At 38.8% G+C, this 19,371-nt stretch overlaps 3 protein-coding genes and 1 long non-coding RNA gene across 4 annotated transcripts in view; 2 read left to right on the forward strand and 2 right to left on the reverse strand.

The window, feature by feature from the left end:
- The window catches only part of LOC138052561 (solute carrier family 28 member 3-like), a 31,846-nt gene extending 17,022 nt beyond the window's left edge, over nt 1-14,824 (reverse strand). Inside the window, exon 1 of the mRNA XM_068899104.1 lies at nt 14,679-14,824. Coding sequence (XP_068755205.1) covers nt 14,679-14,699 — 21 coding nt within the window. The 5' untranslated portion in view covers nt 14,700-14,824. The remainder of the gene's footprint in view (nt 1-14,678) is intronic.
- Nucleotides 1,211-5,126, forward strand: LOC138050678 (uncharacterized). The gene has a single exon (XM_068896986.1). It carries the CDS (start codon nt 2,532-2,534, stop codon nt 3,798-3,800), a length of 1,269 nt encoding a protein of 422 aa, XP_068753087.1. The 5' UTR covers nt 1,211-2,531; the 3' UTR covers nt 3,801-5,126.
- On the reverse strand, nt 6,342-13,438 carry LOC138052560 (uncharacterized). The gene is made up of 7 exons (XM_068899102.1): nt 13,375-13,438; nt 13,200-13,265; nt 10,646-12,021; nt 9,837-9,867; nt 9,368-9,487; nt 8,552-8,706; nt 6,342-8,079 (listed from the first exon to the last, which is right to left on the reverse strand). The coding sequence occupies exons 1-7, from the start codon at nt 13,405-13,407 to the stop codon at nt 7,086-7,088; spliced, it is 2,775 nt and encodes a 924-aa protein (XP_068755203.1). The 5' UTR covers nt 13,408-13,438; the 3' UTR covers nt 6,342-7,085.
- A 137-nt stretch (nt 14,825-14,961) lies between the features above and the next one.
- On the forward strand, nt 14,962-18,846 carry LOC138052565 (uncharacterized). The gene is made up of 2 exons (XR_011133113.1): nt 14,962-15,593; nt 16,746-18,846. It is a non-coding gene; the product is annotated as an uncharacterized lncRNA (long non-coding RNA).
- The last annotated feature ends 525 nt before the right edge of the window (nt 18,847-19,371 follow it).

A 19,371-nucleotide genomic window follows, 5' to 3' on the forward strand; every position in this document is an offset into this window, starting at 1 on the left:
GAACTGTTTCCCTCGGGACCAGTCATTAAGTGTTTACTGTTAGGATAATAGGAAAATTATTGACCTTGGGTGTTTGGTGACACAGCTACATTGTAGAGCATGACCATTATGAAAATGATATCTGTTTTACCTTATTATAGTGAGCTAACTTTTTGGTGTGGTTTTCTCACAGGTCTTGTAATAGGCCAAAAGCAATTTGAGAAATTCATGGGGTTGTGCATCGCATTCAATGCAGTTTGTTCTGTGCATGTAAATAATAATAATACGAAATAAAGCATGTTTAGTGTGATACTGATTACAGCCAACAGCCTGTGGCACTCAATATAATGCTGTCAGTGGTGTGTGTGTCTTGGTGAAGAGAGGGGGGGGGGGGGGGGGTTAGTACTGCAAAGGCATTGGCATGTCATTGTCGTAAGTGAGCTAAACCCAAATACTTACCTTCATGTTTTTTTGTGAAAGTTTTTGTTTTCGTTCTTGATTTTTCTCTGCTTAATATCCAGCTCCTGCCTTTGATCCTTGAGGGTTTTCTACCTGTCTGACTAATTCTGTGTAACTTAGTGCTTCAGTTCTCTTGGCAGATTTTTGGCACTGACAAAGAAGGGGGCGTAGAATCTATATTGAGGGGTAGGGGAAATTCAATTCAGGGCAGACTATTGTAATTTTATTCCATCACTCACCTTCATTGGTGAAATGTATTCATCCATGTGGCAAATTCTGTAGTCTTTGTGAGCCAGTAGCAAGTGGCCCTCAAATAAAATTTTTCTAGTGTGGTGAACTGTTTTGCTGGCATCAAAAGCCAAAAAAAGTGCTTTGCACATTGAACTAGAGCACCTTTGCTGACATTTTCAGTCTCTAAATGGAAAAAGCAGCTTCCTTTGTTGAATTAACTTAACTCGCCCTTTGCAAAGAGTCCCATAAACTTGAAAAAGCACACAATCCCCCAGCAGTCAGATGTGACAGTTGACATATTTTATTTTTAATGAAGGGGTAGTTTCTAAAGAAACTGTGGTGCTGCGTCGGTGGGGAAGTAGTTTACAAAAATTTGGTTTTATCAACGGAGTTGATAATGTAAATTGGCCACCGTACAGAGATTCTAAAAGGTGACGTTTCGAGCGTTAGCCCTTCGTCAGAGCGAATCCGCTCTGGATTCGCTCTGACGAAGGGCTAACGCTCGAAACGTCAGCTTTTAGAATCTCTGTACGGTGGCCAATTTACATTATCAACTCCGTTGATAAAACCAAATTTTTGTATATTTTATTTTTAGTTACACAAAACATAGCAATGAACGTTGTTAAAGGGAAAAAAATAACAGGGTTTGTTGTCAATATTTGCCGCTGTTTTAAATATAACAGGCAGCCGCTCTGTCGCCTTGGCTTATAAAGCGAGAAAACTCACATTGTATTACATGAACAATGTCGACAAGATATTAACTCGAAGTTAAAAACATACATGTACGTTATATGCATTTCAGGACAACTTACGACCCCAAAACCTCACAAACTATATCGAGTGGCGTGAAAGTATAAGGCACTGGACTTCGCTTTTCTGTGTAAAACCAGTTACAACTGTGAAGACGAACACTAGCGGTAAAAAAACCTGCTTCTCTTCAAACTTCGATTTGAAAAAGTCTCTCTTGGTGTATGAAATCGGAATTCCACCTTTAAACACCTCTCAAAAATTTTCATATCAACGAAAAAAAAGTCATATTTGATATGTTTCGCGAAAACAATTTACCTCCAACATATCTCTGTTCTGACCACCGACCACCTTAAGAAACGCAAAACTCTAAACAACGAACGTCAAATGAAGCTTCGAAGCTCGTCAAAAACTCTATTGCTTAAGGCGAACTGGTTTTGGTCCGATCTCTTCCCTGACGGCTCTGAGGCATCGTTGAATGATGGCAGATTCAGATCATCTTTTTGCAAATTTTCTCAGAGGAACGGCAGCGGCGTGACAGCCCCCACAATGACGTGCTGGATTTTGATTTGTCGTCCGCCATTTTGAAAATGGAATGGCGGCAACACAAGTGTGATTCTTACGGAGCCCGGTAAGTGCCATGGTTATCATTCTTTTTTTTTGCCAAAAGTTGTGGCAACTTTTTTGCCGACTTTTGTGACAACTTTTTTGCCGACTTTTTCGGCAACATTTTTATGTCGACTTTTTTGTCGAGTTTTGTGTCGAGTTTTTTGTCGACTTTCGTGTCGAGTTTTTTGTCGACTTTTGTGTCGAGTTTTTTGTCGACTTTTGTGTCGAGTTTTTTGTCGAGTTTTTTGTCGAGTTTTGTGTCGAGTTTTTTGTCGAGTTTTTTGTCGAGTTTTGTGTCGAGTATTGTGTCGAGTTTTTTGTCGAGTTTTTTGTCGACTTTTGTGTCGAGTTTTTTGTCGACTTTTGTGTCGAGTTTTTTGTCGAGTTTTAGATTAATTTCTGATTAAAATAAAAGAGCGTTGAAATCGTTCATAAAACAAATTATGTCAACTTTTTTGACATGCATGCATTCGCGGTGTTGGCCTCTCAGTTAGATACTGGCCAAGATGGCCGCGTTTGTGCTTGTTATTCTCTTTACAGTTGCTTTGAGAACGTCCACATGTGCAGGTGTTCGGCTTCCAAACTATATTCCCACATTGCAAGATTACTCTGGCAGACGTAATGATATCATTGAAAACTATTTTCATCTTGGCCTGGAGTACTCAGAGATTTTGTTGTTTCTTGGATTATTTCATGGCATCACTCTAAGCCTTAGACAGTTAAAAAGGCTATTGAAAGCTAAAGGACTTGGAAGAAGAAGAAACCCTAGCGACTTAAGGGAGGTTCATCAAGCTGTTGAAGAAGAACTAAGGGGAAGTGGAAGTAACATAGGATACAGACAAATGACTCAAAGGTTAGTAAATGATTACAGGCTTGTTGTGGACAGAGAAACTGTTCGAGAGTTATTGAAGATCCTCGATCCCGAAGGTGTAGAGCAAAGAGCAAGGCATAGGCTGAAGAGGAGGCAATACAGAACCAAGGGGCCAAACTACTTATGGCACATAGACGGCTATGATAAATTGAAGCCCTTCGGTTTCTGTATCCACGGAGCTATAGACGGCTTTAGTAGAAGAATTTTATGGCTAGATGTTGGACCCACTAACAATGATCCATCTGTAGTTTGCCAGTATTTTATTGACAGTATTAGGCAACTCGGAGGAACAGCAAGAGTTATTCGAGCTGATTGCGGAACTGAAAATGGCTGTGTGGCAGCAGCACAGAGATTCTTTAGACGAGATGCTAGAGATGACTGGGCGGGAGATAACAGTTTCATGTATGGAAAATCGGTGTCAAACCAACGAATAGAGGCCTGGTGGGGCATGCTGGGTAAAGACTGTACTAAATGGTGGATAGACTTTTTCAAAGACATGAGGAGCTGTGGGCTCTATAGTGATGATGACTGCATTCACATAGAGTGTCTTAAGTTCTGTTTTATGCACGTATTGCGAGATGAACTTCATCGGGCAGCGAGATTGTGGAATCTCCATCGAATTCGCCCTTCAACAAATGTAGAGTCTCCATCTGGCAGGCCTGATGTATTGTTTTTTCTTCCGGAAGTGTCAAACACAAGAAACTACATGGAAGATGTCGATTTTGATGAATTAGAGCTTGCGGAGGAGAGGTGCTGCTATCGTCCTTCACAAAGTGGTTGCTCGGATGAATTCACACAGCTGGCTGGCATAATAATGAGGGAAAACAGTTTACAGTTTCCCCGCACTGCTGAAGAGGCGGCCATTTTATATAGCACCCTCCTTGAGGAAATAGAGAAAATCTAAAAGCACCTGTAACATACATGTTGGAGTAGTATGTAGCATAAAAAAGACGGACTTAAGTTCAAGGCCTCTTGGAACGTATTGTGTACAACTGAATTGTTTATATTTATGAGGCCAGTAACTGTTAGCAGAGTCTATAGTTTTCACAGTTGAAATTATGAGTCTGCCGATTACATGACACGGGCTAGCCCGCTTAACTGGGCTGCCTTGGTTTGCCGAGATGTTTTTCATCCCTGTATCGTGTGAGCCGAGCTAGCTGGGACGGATTAGGTTTGAGCGAGCTATACAGGTTAAATTTAACATGAAAGATTTTGGCCTGAAGTGGTTTTTGGAGCGGTAGTAGCCAAAACGCGGGACCGGGGCCGGGGTCGGTGTCTTGGTCGGGGTTGGGGTTTCTTTTTCCCAATTTTTTTTTGTTTCAATTTTTGTCGTTATGCTCCTGTATTGTTGTTTTCGAATGACCGGCATCTGTCCTTCATTTATGGTGGAAATTAGTCAAAAACATTAAAAAACTTATGGAAACTGCGAAAGTTCTTAAGGGACATCTTGTGTTTTTTCTCGAAATCGGACTTTGCTTTTTTAAGTTTTTTTGTGTGTGTGCTTTAAAATCGAAGTTGGCTTTTGCGAGCATCTGACTTAGTCTTTCCGAAAATCGGAGTTTTTCGAAATTAAGATAATTTCCGAAAATGCTGAAATTGGAGTTTATGAAATTTACGCCAACTTCCAGAAACGCTGAAGACTCGCTGATCTCCACACTTTAAAACAGCATTGCAATGTTTACTTATTGAGAAAAAAAAAGCAAAATGGCAGTTCCACGATGATCGTCACGCAGTCACGCAACGTTTTCATTTGCTCCTTTGCCCGTGTTGATGTCATGTTGTTGTCTGTCTTCACTACAAATGGTTTGTAGTAAAGACAGAGTCGCACGGGAACTTGCTGGTCAATTCTGTTCGGACGTCAAGGGATCGAATCCAATATCACTATAAAAAACACAACAACATTGAAAACAATTTTGCGAAAACAAGCAAATGAGAACGTTGTGTGACGACTATCGTGGAACTGTGGCTATGTTCTGTTTCGTTTTAATTGTATTGCGGAGGTTTTTGCGAAGTAAACATTAAAATGTGGTTTTAAAATGTGGAGCTCAGCGAGTCATCAGTGTCTCAAGGAGTTAGCGTATATTCCCCGCAAAAACTCCAATTTCAGTATGAAATTTTCTTAATTTCGAAAAACAAACAAAGATGTCTCTTTCGTAACTTCCGTATGTTCCATTTTTTTGTTAACAAACTTCCACCATAAATGAAGGAAAGATGCCGAACATTCAAATATAACATTACAGGAGAATAACGTTAAAAATTGAAACAAAAAAATTGGAAAAAAAAGACACCCGACCCCGACCCCGACCCCGACCCCGGCCCCGAGTTTTGGCTACTACCTTTTGCAGCAATTTGGTGCGTTATTTTGCTGGTCTCGTGTTGGTTCATGGTGTGCTAATTCTGCTAGTAAAAAATTGAAGTAGAAATATTGATTTACGGGTGAGTAATTTTCCTTTCAAGAAAAGGAAAATCTGGACCGGTAAGGTACGCTGGCCCGGCGAACGCGATTACATGGAAATTACTCGATTACATGCCCAGCTAGCCGGGATCCTTGTCCAAGTGTCATGTCATCGTGAAAAACATTTTTATTGTGTTGAACAGACGTGCCATTGGTGTCCTACGCAGACGTCCTTTGGGCTCGTCACGAAATCTTTCCTCCCCCCTAACATTGCGTGACAAGCCCAAAGGACGTCTGCGTAGGGGACTAACGTGCCAGGATTTCGACAAACCATCCATGCCAGATCAACTCATCTGTCTCTTAGTTAGTCATGTACTACGTTTCTATTTTAAAACATTTATGTCATGTAGTTAACCTAATAGGTCATTTTCGAGTTGCCTTTTTACTTCACTTCAAAAGGAGTCTTCGTGAAATTTGTTAAGCAACTAACACACGTTATCAAACGATTGGTTTTGCACAAAGACTCGTTTTGACAGAGGCTAAAGGCAACTCAGAAATGGTCTATTTTGCTATGAAGAACCACCCAACAGTTCTTGACGAGTTACAGCAAGAGGAGCAAGAAAAGATTTTGAGTTACAAGTCACTCTTATGCACTCCATTGGTTCAAAATAATTTCCATTTGTCACTGACTTCAGAGTTGTTACTGTCACTGGGTTCAAAGTTATCATTGCATCTGATTGCAGAGTTGTTTCGTCCTAGCCGTTTTCAAATTTTATTTTTAACAAATGGACTGTTGATTCATAGAAATTATTAAAAAAAAAACAAAAAAAAAAGCTCTGGCTTTCTGACCTCAACCTCATATTCTAAATATTTACCATTAAAACCTTTCGCACAGCAAAAGTCATTGATTGATTAGAAAAGTCACCATAACAGGTATTGAACACTCCGGCTTTATTGAGAGGAGAAGCGAACCTTTTTCAACACTTTAACACAACTTGATTGGTATCTCCGTAGTTGTACCGTGCTAACTCAAAATGCACTCCTTTGTGCTAAGATAAAGACTCAGAGTCTTCCATAAACTGTAATACTATACTCTCTTACAGAGGTTGTATTAAAGTTAACTGAAATCAACTCAACTTTAATCTGATCACTTACTTGGAAAAAGAACCGGACCCTATAAAAATGACATTAATCCCACAGATCGGTATTTGAATGCCTGTAACATTCACAAATGAAGCCCCGGACTGAACGTCGCCTGGTCTCAGCGTTACAAACACAACCCAATGGCCGACTATTGTCAAACTCTCAATATGATTTGCTGCGCATCGCTTTTTCAACTATCTTATCGGTGTTTGAAAATGTATATATTATATTACATATTATATATTACATCTCAATGAAATCGCACATAAAACAGTTTTTCGATATTCTGTGTTTCATAAGTCAGCCACTGGGTTATACAAAAACATGAAGACTGCTCATGCTCTTTCCGTTTACCTAACTATAAGCCTTAGAAATTGAATGCTCGCAGTAAAACGGCAAACGAACACAACCAAGAACTTGAACCAGACTAACTACCGACAGAAGCTTTCGGTTAATGAAACGAAAGATACACCAGCAGACATGCATTGGCGTTTCCCTCTAACTATTCTGCCCGAAAGTGAAAAAACGGCATAAAACAAAGTATTGATTGAGTCGACTGTTTTGAACAGTTTATGAAAGATAACAGTACTCCACTACAGTAAAGTGGGGAACGGAGTAAGCAGGTCCATACCCTGCAAGATCCAGCCACAGTCACATTATATCATTTTGCCACTTTGTCTTGGCAAGAATATTGCTAAACTCCTCTCTTAATTCTGGAAATGAGTCATAAGTGGCTGGAAGCTCCAGTAAGGCACCACAGGTGTGTGCAATGGGTCGTCTTGCCAATCCATCTACGGTTGTAAACTGGACAATTATAGATGGGACACACAGGACATCTGCTCCCGTCACATATCTCAAGAACGACTTCAGTTGACCCTGATCCATTCCTCTAACAAATCGTTTCAAGTAGTCGAGTGATGCTCGCTCAGCGTTGTTCTTTGGTGTTGCCTGTAACATGTTTAACACCTTTTTGTTAGTTGGTTCAAGTTCCTGGTACATGTTACGGAGTCCTTCGATCGTAGACAGTTCCAGTTTGCTTTTCAGCATCACCAGGGCCTCTCGCCAAGCATCTGCCACATACTGGGGCTTCTGTACCATTTCTTTATGAGCAACTTCCAGAATGAGATCTTTAGCATTTTCTTGCGTGGGGACTTTCCTACAGCCAAACCTGTCAAGCACGTCAATTAGCTCAGTGTCATCTAGATTTCCTTTGAGAGCCTCGGCAACAATCTCCTCTTCATCCTTGGCAATATATTTCTGAAACGACTTCAAGAGAGTCTGTTCTGGGACAGAATTCTCTCCGAATAAGACACTCACAATGAACGCTTGGCTAAGCATACAAGGAAAATAGCCTAGATCTAAATATCCTTTTGCAAGTATCCTTCCAATTGCTGACCACTCACTGGATTGGAAGTCGTGTCTAAGGGTTGGTACTCTTTCTCTTTCCCCAAGGGTGGAGGAATCGTTGAATTCTTGCCAAAATAGGGCAACAGCATCGCGATAAACACCACCAACGTCAACTCCTTGCTCTTCTTCTCCCCTTCCGTCCACCATTACAATTTTTAATGTAGTACTCATAATATTCTCTTCTTGGAATGCCTCTATCATATCACGATATACCCTGACTCTTCTTATCCTCAGGATACTGAAACGAAAAAATTCATGTCAACGCCAAACAGAAATATGCGAATACCCCCCTTCGCTTTAATAATTTAGATTTCTATCTCGGCTACTGGGATGAGACGTGGTGAATAAAAAATTAGAACACTTGACAACAATACTCGCCCATTTATTTCACAGAGGAAATGATGGACAGCAGTCTATGACGTCACTATTCCCTTTCCTAACGTTACTATTATCAGCATTATTGTATTCTTTCCACTCGACTAGACCTTCAGTATGACAGGTACATTGACTTTTTGACATTTGTACGCATGGGCTCGTAGCTAGGCTGCTTGGCCACCACTAGACATGTGAATGTTTTTCTATCTTTTGGATGGAGATTCGCATCCCTTTATAGGCCATCCAGCCTCAAGATGCCACAATTATTGTGGTCATTGAAGTATAACCAAATAAATCTGGCTGCAAGTGATCTAGAAGAAATAAACGTGGCTTACCACATATTGCTGCTTGTAGATTCATTTACAACATTCACTGATACATCCTCATTCAGGTATTCGTGCTGATCATTCTCACGTTGTGGCACTTCAGAAGGAGTTCTCAAAGCATTCTCATCATCAAAATGATTGTTTCTTTTATCTTCATCGCTTTCCTATTACCCACATACAAAAAGGAATAGACTATAAAATGGAAAAAGAAAGCTATCGAAGGACTCTGAGTGAAGTATTTCATTTGAAATTTCTGTTGTATGCTTACCGGTAATAGCTGGTGTGATAGGCCCTGGTTTTGGGGGGAGGGGGGGAGGGAACGGACTCAGGTACAAGTGTGACAGGGAGGTGCGAAGGCCTTTTCGGGGTTAAAAAATTGAGTTCTGTATGAGCACTTTTTGGGGTTGGAAATTTGCGGTGACATTTTTGGGTGAAATATTTTGTTTTAATGAGACCTTTTTTTGGTTGACAAAAAGCTTGCCCAGGGTTTTCATTTTTATGTAAATCATTGTGATGTGTTTGGGTTGTTTTAGAATTTTTGGGGTCTAACAATATGGTCTCATTGGCACGTTCCCACCACTAATGTACCTGAGGATTCCCCCTGGGATGATGGCTTTTATCCTGTTACTTGAAAACTCAAGAATAATTTACATAGAAATATCTTTGAATTTACAGTGTTTGGTGAGAAAGCTTATTCATCAATAGCATTCTTACTAAAATTTTCTACTCTACATTTTAAGCCTTGAGTGTGACGAGGAATGAACTTGCATGCTCCATATTGTATGGCTCAATGTTCATGCAGTGAGAATTCATATACAGCTTTACCTGGAACACCTCAACAAACTGTGATTGTAGACCTGTCAAGTGATCTCTGCATTCCAACATGCCATTGTTCACCATCTCTCTGAACTTTCGTCCACGAGCGTAGGAGCCAACAGACAGCTTCTGATGAAAAAAACACGACAGAACAAGGAATTTTTGATACATAATTTGGCTCCTGAATACAAAATAATTATAAGGCCTGTGAGGCCTTTCTTTCTATCAGGCACGTTTGGTTTTAATGGTTTGAATGTGCGATACTCTGTATCATACATGTAAACTGATCAAGAATGTTAAGACATGAATAAATCACTTGGCCATGGCCCTTGCTTTGCAAAATTTCCCTGGTGTTCTTAAAAGAGTAAATAAATTATCAGTGGGATCCACAACACTGAGAACCTGGCTGCACTGACAGTTACTCGCCATTTTATCCCATAACACATTTAACGACATAAATAAAGTATGGACTGCTTACCTTCCTCTCTGCTTCATTCTGGTGACTGTTTCTGCAATATAAGGTAATGTACATTATCAGAATACATACATGTAGAATCCCACTTCAAAATGTTTCTTTGGATTCCACTTTAATTAATATTGTAATTATATCATGTTCACAATTATGTGGTTCTGTACCTACACTTTGCAACCAAGTTCCAACAGACGTTCACAAGAGAGTTTTGGCTTGCATGGTTCATACAGACTTCACATAATTTTTTCAATGACCATTGAAGGATTTTTCAAGGGCAATCCAACAGTCTTCAAGTACTCGTTTTACTCACAATCACATACAAACTTTGTGTTGCAGTAAGGGACACAAAGTACATTGACTTAATATTCAAACAACCCCATTGAAGGTGGGATTAAATAATAATAAAATTTTATTATTATATAGGTTAAGGACGGTGCCTACTAATAGCGAAGTATTTTTGCGTGGCTTATCACTATGCGGGAAAAGCAGATCTTAGTAGCGGCTATTACAATCCAAAAAGAAAATTTGGGGTAACCACGCATTTTTTATAAATAACTACGGTAAGCAACAATTATTCTAAAAAGCAGGAAAATGCACTGTATGGTGCTTTTTTCCAAATTGAAGCTTTACTATCTCTGAAGAATGCATGGTTACCCTCAATTTTCTTTTTGGATACCAAAATCACTTGTTAAAGGTTTTAAAGCGCCCAAAAAAATATCCCTGTATTAGTAGGCATCACCCATAAAAATCCAGATATCGCAAGATGCGCAAAACGTATGTGCAGTAACAATAGTAGGCACCACCCTTAAACTTACACAATGCAGCAATCAGCAATGGCATCATCCCCACTGGAAGAATCTTCGACCATAAAATTCTCTGGAAGCTGCTCCACTATACACTCAATCCCTAGATTCTCTACTGTGGTTGCGCTGCAGTTGAGCAGTTCGCCAAACCCTCTGAATTCGACTGTTGCATCATCCGCATCATCATTGATAGAGGGAGGAACTTCACACTCGGCCATATAGAGGGTTTCTCTGTCAACCTCGACAACTGATATGCTGGGAGGTAAGCATTTGACAGAACTAGAATGAAGCTCAAAATACTCTGGGTCAGGTGCATGGGATCCTACCCAGTCATATACAGCCATCATGGTGTCAGATGGTGAAAACCCACGCCTCAATAACCCCATGGTTGGATGACGAACCTGGACCTTTATACATGGAGAATTTGGTTCTTCTAGAACTCTAAGAGCACGCATCTGTTGAAGGGACTTCTTCCTCTGCCATTCCATCATCTCTCTCTCTATGGCTTCCTTTCTTGCCTCCTCAGTGGCTCTGTCATTTGCAAGTGATGCAAAATAAGCACTGTCCTGTTCAGCCTTGATGATGTCACGCTGCTCTGATGATCCAATCAATGTGACATGCCCTGTCTGCTCTACTTCATCCTCTACTACCAACATGGGTTTAAGATCCTCCTCATCACCACTGCTACAGGTGCCGTTACCTTGTTTTTGAACTCCTTTCACAGTGCTACATTCTGACCTGTCACGTTGCTGAGTGGTACTCTTATCTGACTGGGTAACTTCATTACCAGGGAATGATTTACATCTAGACGTCAAGTACAGCCTAATTTTGCATGTCTTGTGGGCTTCCACGTAATTCAATAATGTAAACGGAATCTCTGATTCATCCACATGTACTGTGTCTTCAATGGCTTCTGTTTTGAAATTGGCAAGGCCAAAGTCCATTTTGGAAGCCTCTCCTAAACATTTACTTGACCCATTTGGGAAAAAGAGCCTTATGCATTTTGCTATGATTTCATCTTTTCTGGCTTCTACAGGCATGTCTACTTCTCTTGACCCCCCACCTTTAAGCAACCTCACAGACTGGAACTTTCCTGTTTTCCCATTGTAATGGAGCCAGCCTAACTGGATTTTCCTCGTTTTTTCTTTTGCAACCTTAGTATCTGAATGTGTAGTGGGAACTTCCTTAGAAGATTGTCGTCTCTTCTTCTTTCTACTGAGAAATGCCTCTAGGAGATTCCTTTTCTTATTATCTGAACTTTTTACTTCTCTCTCCCCCACTGAGATTGTCTGGCAAAAGGCCCTGAGACTAACTCTGTCTCCCATTTTCATTAATCCCAGTTTCTCAAGCACATCATCTGTTGCATTACTCACAGCTTCCACATCCATCTATGATACAAAAACCAGATGTTTAAATAGTATGAAATATATATACCAGCAGATATTAAATTAAAACAGGGTACATCATTAAATACTAAAGTGAATGTTAGATAAAGTCATGTTCAGTAGATTTGTGGATTAAGTAAGCAAATTTAAATCAGTGATTTGAAGTTTCTCTTCTCAAATGAGCTATTTCCAGTCTTAGGGGTTGGGTCAATCCACAACATCATGCCCAGTTAGTTTCTGATGTTTCATCCCATACGTGCTTCTGCTTTACTAGCTATCTATGATCTACCACTTAAAATATACTTCTGGCACATATTAGTTTACATCCCCTTTGAGTGGGGTATTCTTAGGTTTGCAATGTACCATTTTACTAAGTACCATTTAATTTTTTTTTTTTGTGTGGTTCCAGAAAGTACCGATAACTACCCCAAGGAGGGTCACTAGAATTTCAAGAAGGGGGGGTGGGGTGGGGGGCTCTTAAAGGTTGAAATTATTAAATGAAAGTATGAACCTAAACTGGGTTTTCCAGAGGAATGGGGTTCAAACCAAAAAAACCCCTGTGGGGGAAGTACAGGTATTTTCTGGAGATATGCATTTTGCAAATTAGCCATAAAACAATTATTTTGAGATAGCTACGTTCGTACATCCACTACATTTTTTTTTTGTGAAAATAATTTATATGAGAAATAAATAGTCTTCTACCAGATTTAAAAATTACAACATGCCCACTGTTTTGAATTAATCCCCCCGGCTTTCTAAAAAAATTTGCTTTTGAAAGTGGGGCTTCCCAAGAGCTTTTATGGTATATATAAGCTTAATAGACCTTTTCGGCTTGTACATTTTGTTTTCCCAATACAGATCATGTGATAATACTCAGGAGGTTTGGTTTTGTTTTGTTCATTAAAATGAGAGCATGCAAGCATGAATATGCCTGCTTGCACTCTTTTTAATGAACAAAACAAAGGACCAAGCCTCCTGAGTATTATCACATGATCTGTATTGGGATGTACAAGCCGAAAAGGTCTATTGTATTCATATTCATATTTTATTTATGTTATTCAAATTAAAATAAAGGCACAGCTAGACTCTACATTTCCTTTTCTAAACGCTATACACGTTACCAATCGAATCTTTCTAAGAAATGATAATACAAAGAAGACTTCACTACAAAGTAAGCTTACCTTTTCACTTCGAAACTTTGCCACCACATCTTCCTCGAGTCCTCGTTTGTTCAGGAAGTCACAAACCTACATAACGATATCATATCATCAGCTGATAAATAAGCTCAAAAGACGTCTTTGCAGCTAAAAGCAAAGGTATAATGAAAAGAAAAAAGGCGATTTCAATCACGCGTACCTGGTCAACAGAACCTTCGGCTGCTTTCGCCATCTTGATCGTCACTTTAGATAATCATGAGCCCGCGGGCAAAACTCGTCAAAAAACGCGACACAAAAGTCGACAAAAAACTCGACAAAAAAGTCGACACAAAACTCGACAAAAAAGTCGACACAAAACTCGACAAAAAACTCGACACAAAAGTCGACAAAAAACTCGACACAAAAGTCGACAAAAAACTCGACAAAAAATTCGACACAAAAGTCGACACAAAAGTCGACAAAAAACTCGACACAAAACTCGACAAAAAAGTCGACACAAAAGTCGACATAAAAGTCGACAAAAAACTCGACACAAAAGTCGACAAAAAACTCGACAAAAAACTCGACACAAAACTCGACAAAAAACTCGACACAAAACTCGACAAAAAACTCGACACAAAAGTCGACAAAAAACTCGACACAAAACTCGACAAAAAAGTCGACATAAAAATGTTGCCGAAAAAGTCAATAGAAAAGTCGGCAAAAAAGTTGTCACAAAAGTCGGCAAAAAAAAGTCGACAAAAAAGTTGCCACAAATGTTGGCAAAAAAAAAAGAATGATAACCATGGCACTTACCGGGCTCCGTAGATTCTAGTGCGCATATCCAGCGGAACTATATTTTTGATTGGCCGCTTGCGTAACAGTGGCAGTCCGACAGGAAGTTGGTAAGTAATTCGGAAGCCCCAGAATTTGGAGGGAGATTCAAAATCTAAAACTAGTTTCAGTGCTGTTTGTTTTTTTCTACCTCAGAAATATGTAAATCACAAAAATAAAAAAGCACGAGGTTTGAATCATGTCTTATACCGTACGGGAATTTTCCCACGCTGCTAAAAAGTGATTCAAGTTCAAGTTTATTGTAGAATTTCATTATATAATACATTTTTCAATCTGTACTGCTCGCAGTTAGCAATAGCTAGTCGAGGCGAGCAGTGATTAGATGTATATACAAGAGAGAACAAGTAGAGAAAGCTACGGTAATCAATTGTGTTTTACAAACGAACGGGTATGCGAATACCTAGTGTACAGAGTATACAGTCAACTAAAATAAGATTACTGATTACTGTTGCTGTTGCAAAAGTACCGTGGGAAAAGATTATATCAGTCTCTTTGAGGAGAAATCTGTGGAATAAGGTCTTGTCGAAGCCATTCAGAAATTACGGAAACATCAAATCGTAGTAGAGGAGGACATTTGTGTCGTTTCCACAAAAATTTGTCGATCGTGTTGCTGGCACGATGGCATTTTGAACGATGGAATGTACGCTGAAACACTAAAAATACACTTACCGAAAGCGCCAGAGGTTTCATCTTCCCTTGCTCTTACGTACAGCAAACCAATGATGATTTCTCCAGTTTCTTTGTGAGTAAGGCTAAAATTCTTGTTTCTCGAACACTTTCAACCCGCCATTTCTACTGTTTACGGTTTTCTCTTTTCTGTTTCCGGTTAAACTGAAGCATACGTAATAAGACCGGAACCCACGTTTTCTCCAGGTGATCTGGCCGTAAATAATCAACCAATCAGATTCAAGGAGAAATTATTTTTAATGCCGCACAGAATTCTTTGCGCGCCTAGCCTTCAAAATGTGTTCCATGGATGCAACGATGGCGCCGTGAGGGTAAATAAGGCAGTTCTTTATCGGAAGGGTTTTTTTTATCAGTATGTTTTTGTAGTGAGTAATTTTAAAACCATTGCATTTTAATGGGGTATTCAGCTTTGTTTGCTGAAGGAAGTGTGTTCAGAAGACGCAGGCAAGCCAGCTGTGCTGCTCTAACTAAACATTCACTACTATCGAGTCATCGCCTAGTTCTAAACCAACGACATGTGAAAAATTTATTAACAGTCGTTTACTTTCATTGTCTTCAACTTTGGTGGACTGAATGGAAAAACAGTGGCTCGGGGGACTTGTCAAGACTTTGCACTTCAAGATCTGAGCACTCCCATGAAACGAACGACGCTTGAACAGACTGCAAATGAAAACTTATGCTTGCCTGTGGCAAATTGCATTGATGAAATGATCTCGCAGACTGTTTTGTTACTAAAGAAATAGACGTGTTGCTGAAATTATTTAGTGCACACTGCCATAGCTCATCGGTTAACAACGTGATATCCTCGGAATACTGAACTTCATTCACCCGTCTGTTTACTTTGATTGGAACATTGCCTTGTCCTGGCGAATCTTCGGTTATTTCACCCTGAAAGTAGTAAGTACATTTGTAATTTCACCGATTTGAAATTCACCACGTAGAGTACTTTTATTCCAATACTTAAAAGTAACATAATAGTGCACGATCGAGCTGGATACTAGTAGTATGTTTTTCTAAGTTGGCAAATAAAAAGCTTAATCATAACCTTTGCAATTTTCTGAAATTTGATTGGTACATTAACTGCTTTATTTTTCACTAATTAATGTATTGTGTAGGCTTGTAATCGGACAGTGAAATCAGACAGTTGGCTGTATTTGGACACCTGTAATTATATAGTTGTATCAGCCAGTCATATTAAGTGCACTCAGCACCAATCACAGAATTTAGCACAATAACCATGGCAAGAACCACCTACCCTACCAAACCGGGGATTGTCCAAAATGAACGAATTTGTAACATTAGACAGTGAAATGGAATGCATTTGTTTTCTTTGAAACTGTAATGGTTATGATTAATTGGTAACAGGACTTCACATTCTCCAAGTCGGTCTGTAATCATACTCATGTTTAAACAAATCGTACTCCCACTATGCGGTGTTCCAATTTTGTTAATCACTTGTGTAATTACAGAATTGGACTCCACTCAGTCGTATCACCATCGTAGTGCGTTTTTATTGGCACATTGTTCATAAATAATGAAGGATCACGCTCTGATTTTTGTCTCTTCAATTAGATTAGTGTCCAGCTGGTAAACTTGGTGCCACACCTGTTGTTCAATAGTTATTGTAACATTTTACTCATAACCTGCTTGATTGAAATACTGTCATGTTTATTAGTCTTTTTTTTTGGTCTGATGTATGGTCTGTCAGTTCATTTGTGAAATTTTTCCGCAATTTCTAAAGGGCAGTCAGATGTAGTGTTAAGAGTAATTTTTTTCTTGGCAAAAAGAGAATTACCCCCTGTATTGTGTCATTGCTACATCAAATTCTCACACGTCAAGTGCAATTTAAAAGTGCACTCAGAGATACTTTGCCCTCAGAAAATGTCCCTAGTACTGTATTTTTGATTTACCAGTTGTAAAATAGAAAAGATAGAAAAAACATAGAGATGATTAAAAGTGTTATGTTTACTATGATTGATTATAATTACCGTAGGTACCATTTTTTTCGTTCCATTTTTCCCTCATTCACATCCTGTCTTTTCCTTTCAGCTTACATGTATGTTGATGAAGACTTCAGGGTAGTGCTCTCTCTGCATGTCAGTTCAAGGACTTCATTTGCAAATTGCTGCCAAATTACTTGTTTTTGATACTTCTCTTTTAAAATTGGAGCATTTTGTCCTCCAGAAAATAACAATGAATTTTTTTGTTTGTTTGTGAGCAGTCTGCATGATGCCATCTTTGAAATTCTGTAATGTTATGGGAAGACAAATAATTTGAGCATCCAAAAGTGCCTTGTCCACATAGTATCCAACATAAGTAAGAATCTGTTTAACGGAAGTAGTAATATTTGAAGTGCCAGGAAGCCAAGGTGGATGCGTGCCTGAACTTCATATTCATCGCCTGTCAAATCATGAGGTGTGTGGAGGTTTCTGTATACTTTATCAAGACCTTTACAAAATGTACATAAGATTTCAAGAAGAGTTCCTCTAAAACCTGTTTTTTTCAGAATGAATGCAAGGCATTCTCTCTCCAAATGCCAAAACACCAACTTCATCAAACTAGACTGTTTTCTCCTCAAGGCGTTAATACAGACTTGGCCAATCCTTTTTTGAGGGCTACCAGAAATAGTTGATCACTACCAAAAACAGCTACAACAAAAACTAATGCACATGAATTGTGAGAAAAAAAAAATCAATTACAGTTCTACTTTCAATAATAATTTATTTGAGGTATGTTATCCTTTTATGGAACCTGTTAATTACACCATTCATTAATTCATACTTAATTATGAGTATGCTGAATATAAAATTTATTTGTATAGATTTTTTGGTTTTGTAATGCTTAATTGAGGATCTTTTTAAATCCTGATGACATTTTCTTAAATGCAAAGTAACAGGAACACTCATGAATATCATTATAAATACATTTGATTTGTGGCTTGTTTGGACATAGTAGTGAACATTTCTTTAAAAGAACTCAAGTGTACATACTCATAAGTTTGATGACCTTTTTTGAAAGAAAGGTTCAATTAATTAATCATTTTGGAGCTAACAAACCTGATGCAATTTTTGCAATCCGCAGACACTGTGTCTCTGCAGATCGAAACCCAAGGTCGGAAGTTCCAGGGTATTACTCAGAGAGGGGTGTTCCACAGATATTTTTACAACCAGTGTTTCCCAGATTTTGTTTAGCAAACTTCCTGTGTTTTTCTTTGCTAGGGGCTTTTCCACTTAGTTCATGAACTGCCCCAGCACATTCTTTGACAGTGTCATTGTCATCATTCCCCAACCAAAGAGAAACTGTTAATACTGTGCTTAGTAAATTGTATGGCTCAATTATCTTCACCCTGACACTTATCTCCCCAGTGAAATGATGTGACCATTTCAACCATGGGAAACCATCAGTGTAATCCATAATGATAATGCTGCTGTTTGGTGCTGTAATTGCACTCTGCACTCCTGACTGACTAATAAATAGTGTTAAGTATTTCTCAATGTCAACATAGCCAACAACTACCTCTCCCAATTCATTAAAAGTCAGTCCAATCTTTTCTAGCAATTCTTGACGTGGGTCATTAAGTTTATCAAAAGTTTCGTCCTTACTGAGAATGCAATCAATTGTTCTTCCCCACTTGTTTCTCAAAATGTCTTGTGATAAGAACAAGTTAAGTATTAAAAACAAACTTGAACTTGTTAACAAAAGTGGACTGAGAGCTGTATACTGTGACTATAAATCACCTTATGAGGAACTACTATTAAGGAGAGCTAATTACAAGTTAACCACCATATATAACAGAAGATTACAAAACATCGCAGTATTTATGTACAAGATTAAAAACAAGTTGCTAACTCAAAACCGTCGTAGACTTATTTACTTGCCCTAATCATAAATATAATCTTAGAAATACTGATTTTTCAATAAACAGTTTTAACATAGTGAAGTACGGTAAGAACAGCCTTAGATACTTCGGACCTCATTTGTGGTCCAAACTTAATTCAAGAATAAGATCGGAACCTTCTGTTAGTGTTTTTGAGAACAAAATTAGAAAACTTAACTTTACATACTTGATTATAATTTTTTCTAAATTATATATGTGTACATACATTTATATTTCTTGGCATTGAATTGTGAATTAGATTAGATTTATGGTATTTTTGTTTTCTTTCCTTTTGTCTCCCCGATTAGTAGGGCACATGTGCCCGGCTATAAGATTTGAGACTAATGCCAAATGAACCAACAATACTACAAGAAAACTCTTTGAATGCGGAATGTTCTCTTTTAAAAACCAAAGGCATTAGGGAGTCTTTAACAAATAAACAAACACAAACAAGAAACATTGATGGAAAACAGTATCTTTAATACTGTATAAAAATTACACACATCAAAAGCAAAAGTAAAACACGAAGTGATTTTCATACGATCATGCAACTTGTTGCACGAAGCTTCCATCCAAATCGGAACAGATTTGCCGTCGAAGGATGTTTTCCAACCGTCCAAATCAACATTTCCCATATTAACAACAACATTATGAGTTCAAGTCACGGTATTAGTGAAGAATAAAACAATTCCCGACAGCAAACATCGTGAGGGTAGTGGCCACCATCATTCAACCTCCTCACAGTGATGCGCGTGCTGCCTTTTGGGATACACCAGATCACCTGGCTGGGAAAATGGA

This window comes from Montipora capricornis, chromosome 6, assembly GCF_036669925.1.
Source record: "Montipora capricornis isolate CH-2021 chromosome 6, ASM3666992v2, whole genome shotgun sequence".
NCBI classification, from domain to species: Eukaryota; Metazoa; Cnidaria; class Anthozoa; order Scleractinia; family Acroporidae; genus Montipora; species Montipora capricornis.

Excerpts from the sequence above, each read along its gene's own strand:
- LOC138050678 (XM_068896986.1), top strand. The coding sequence starts at position 2,532 with ATGGCCGCGTTTGTGCTTGTTATTCTCTTTACAGTTGCTTTGAGAACG.
- LOC138052560 (XM_068899102.1), bottom strand. The coding sequence starts at position 13,407 with ATGGCGAAAGCAGCCGAAGGTTCTGTTGACCAG. Across the intron at positions 9,868-10,645 it reads ATTGCTGATTGCTGCATTGT|AAACAGTCACCAGAATGAAG; the intron begins GTAAGTTTAAGG and ends CTTATATTGCAG. Across the intron at positions 8,707-9,367 it reads AGTTTGTTGAGGTGTTCCAG|GAAAGCGATGAAGATAAAAG; the intron begins GTAAAGCTGTAT and ends TGTGGGTAATAG.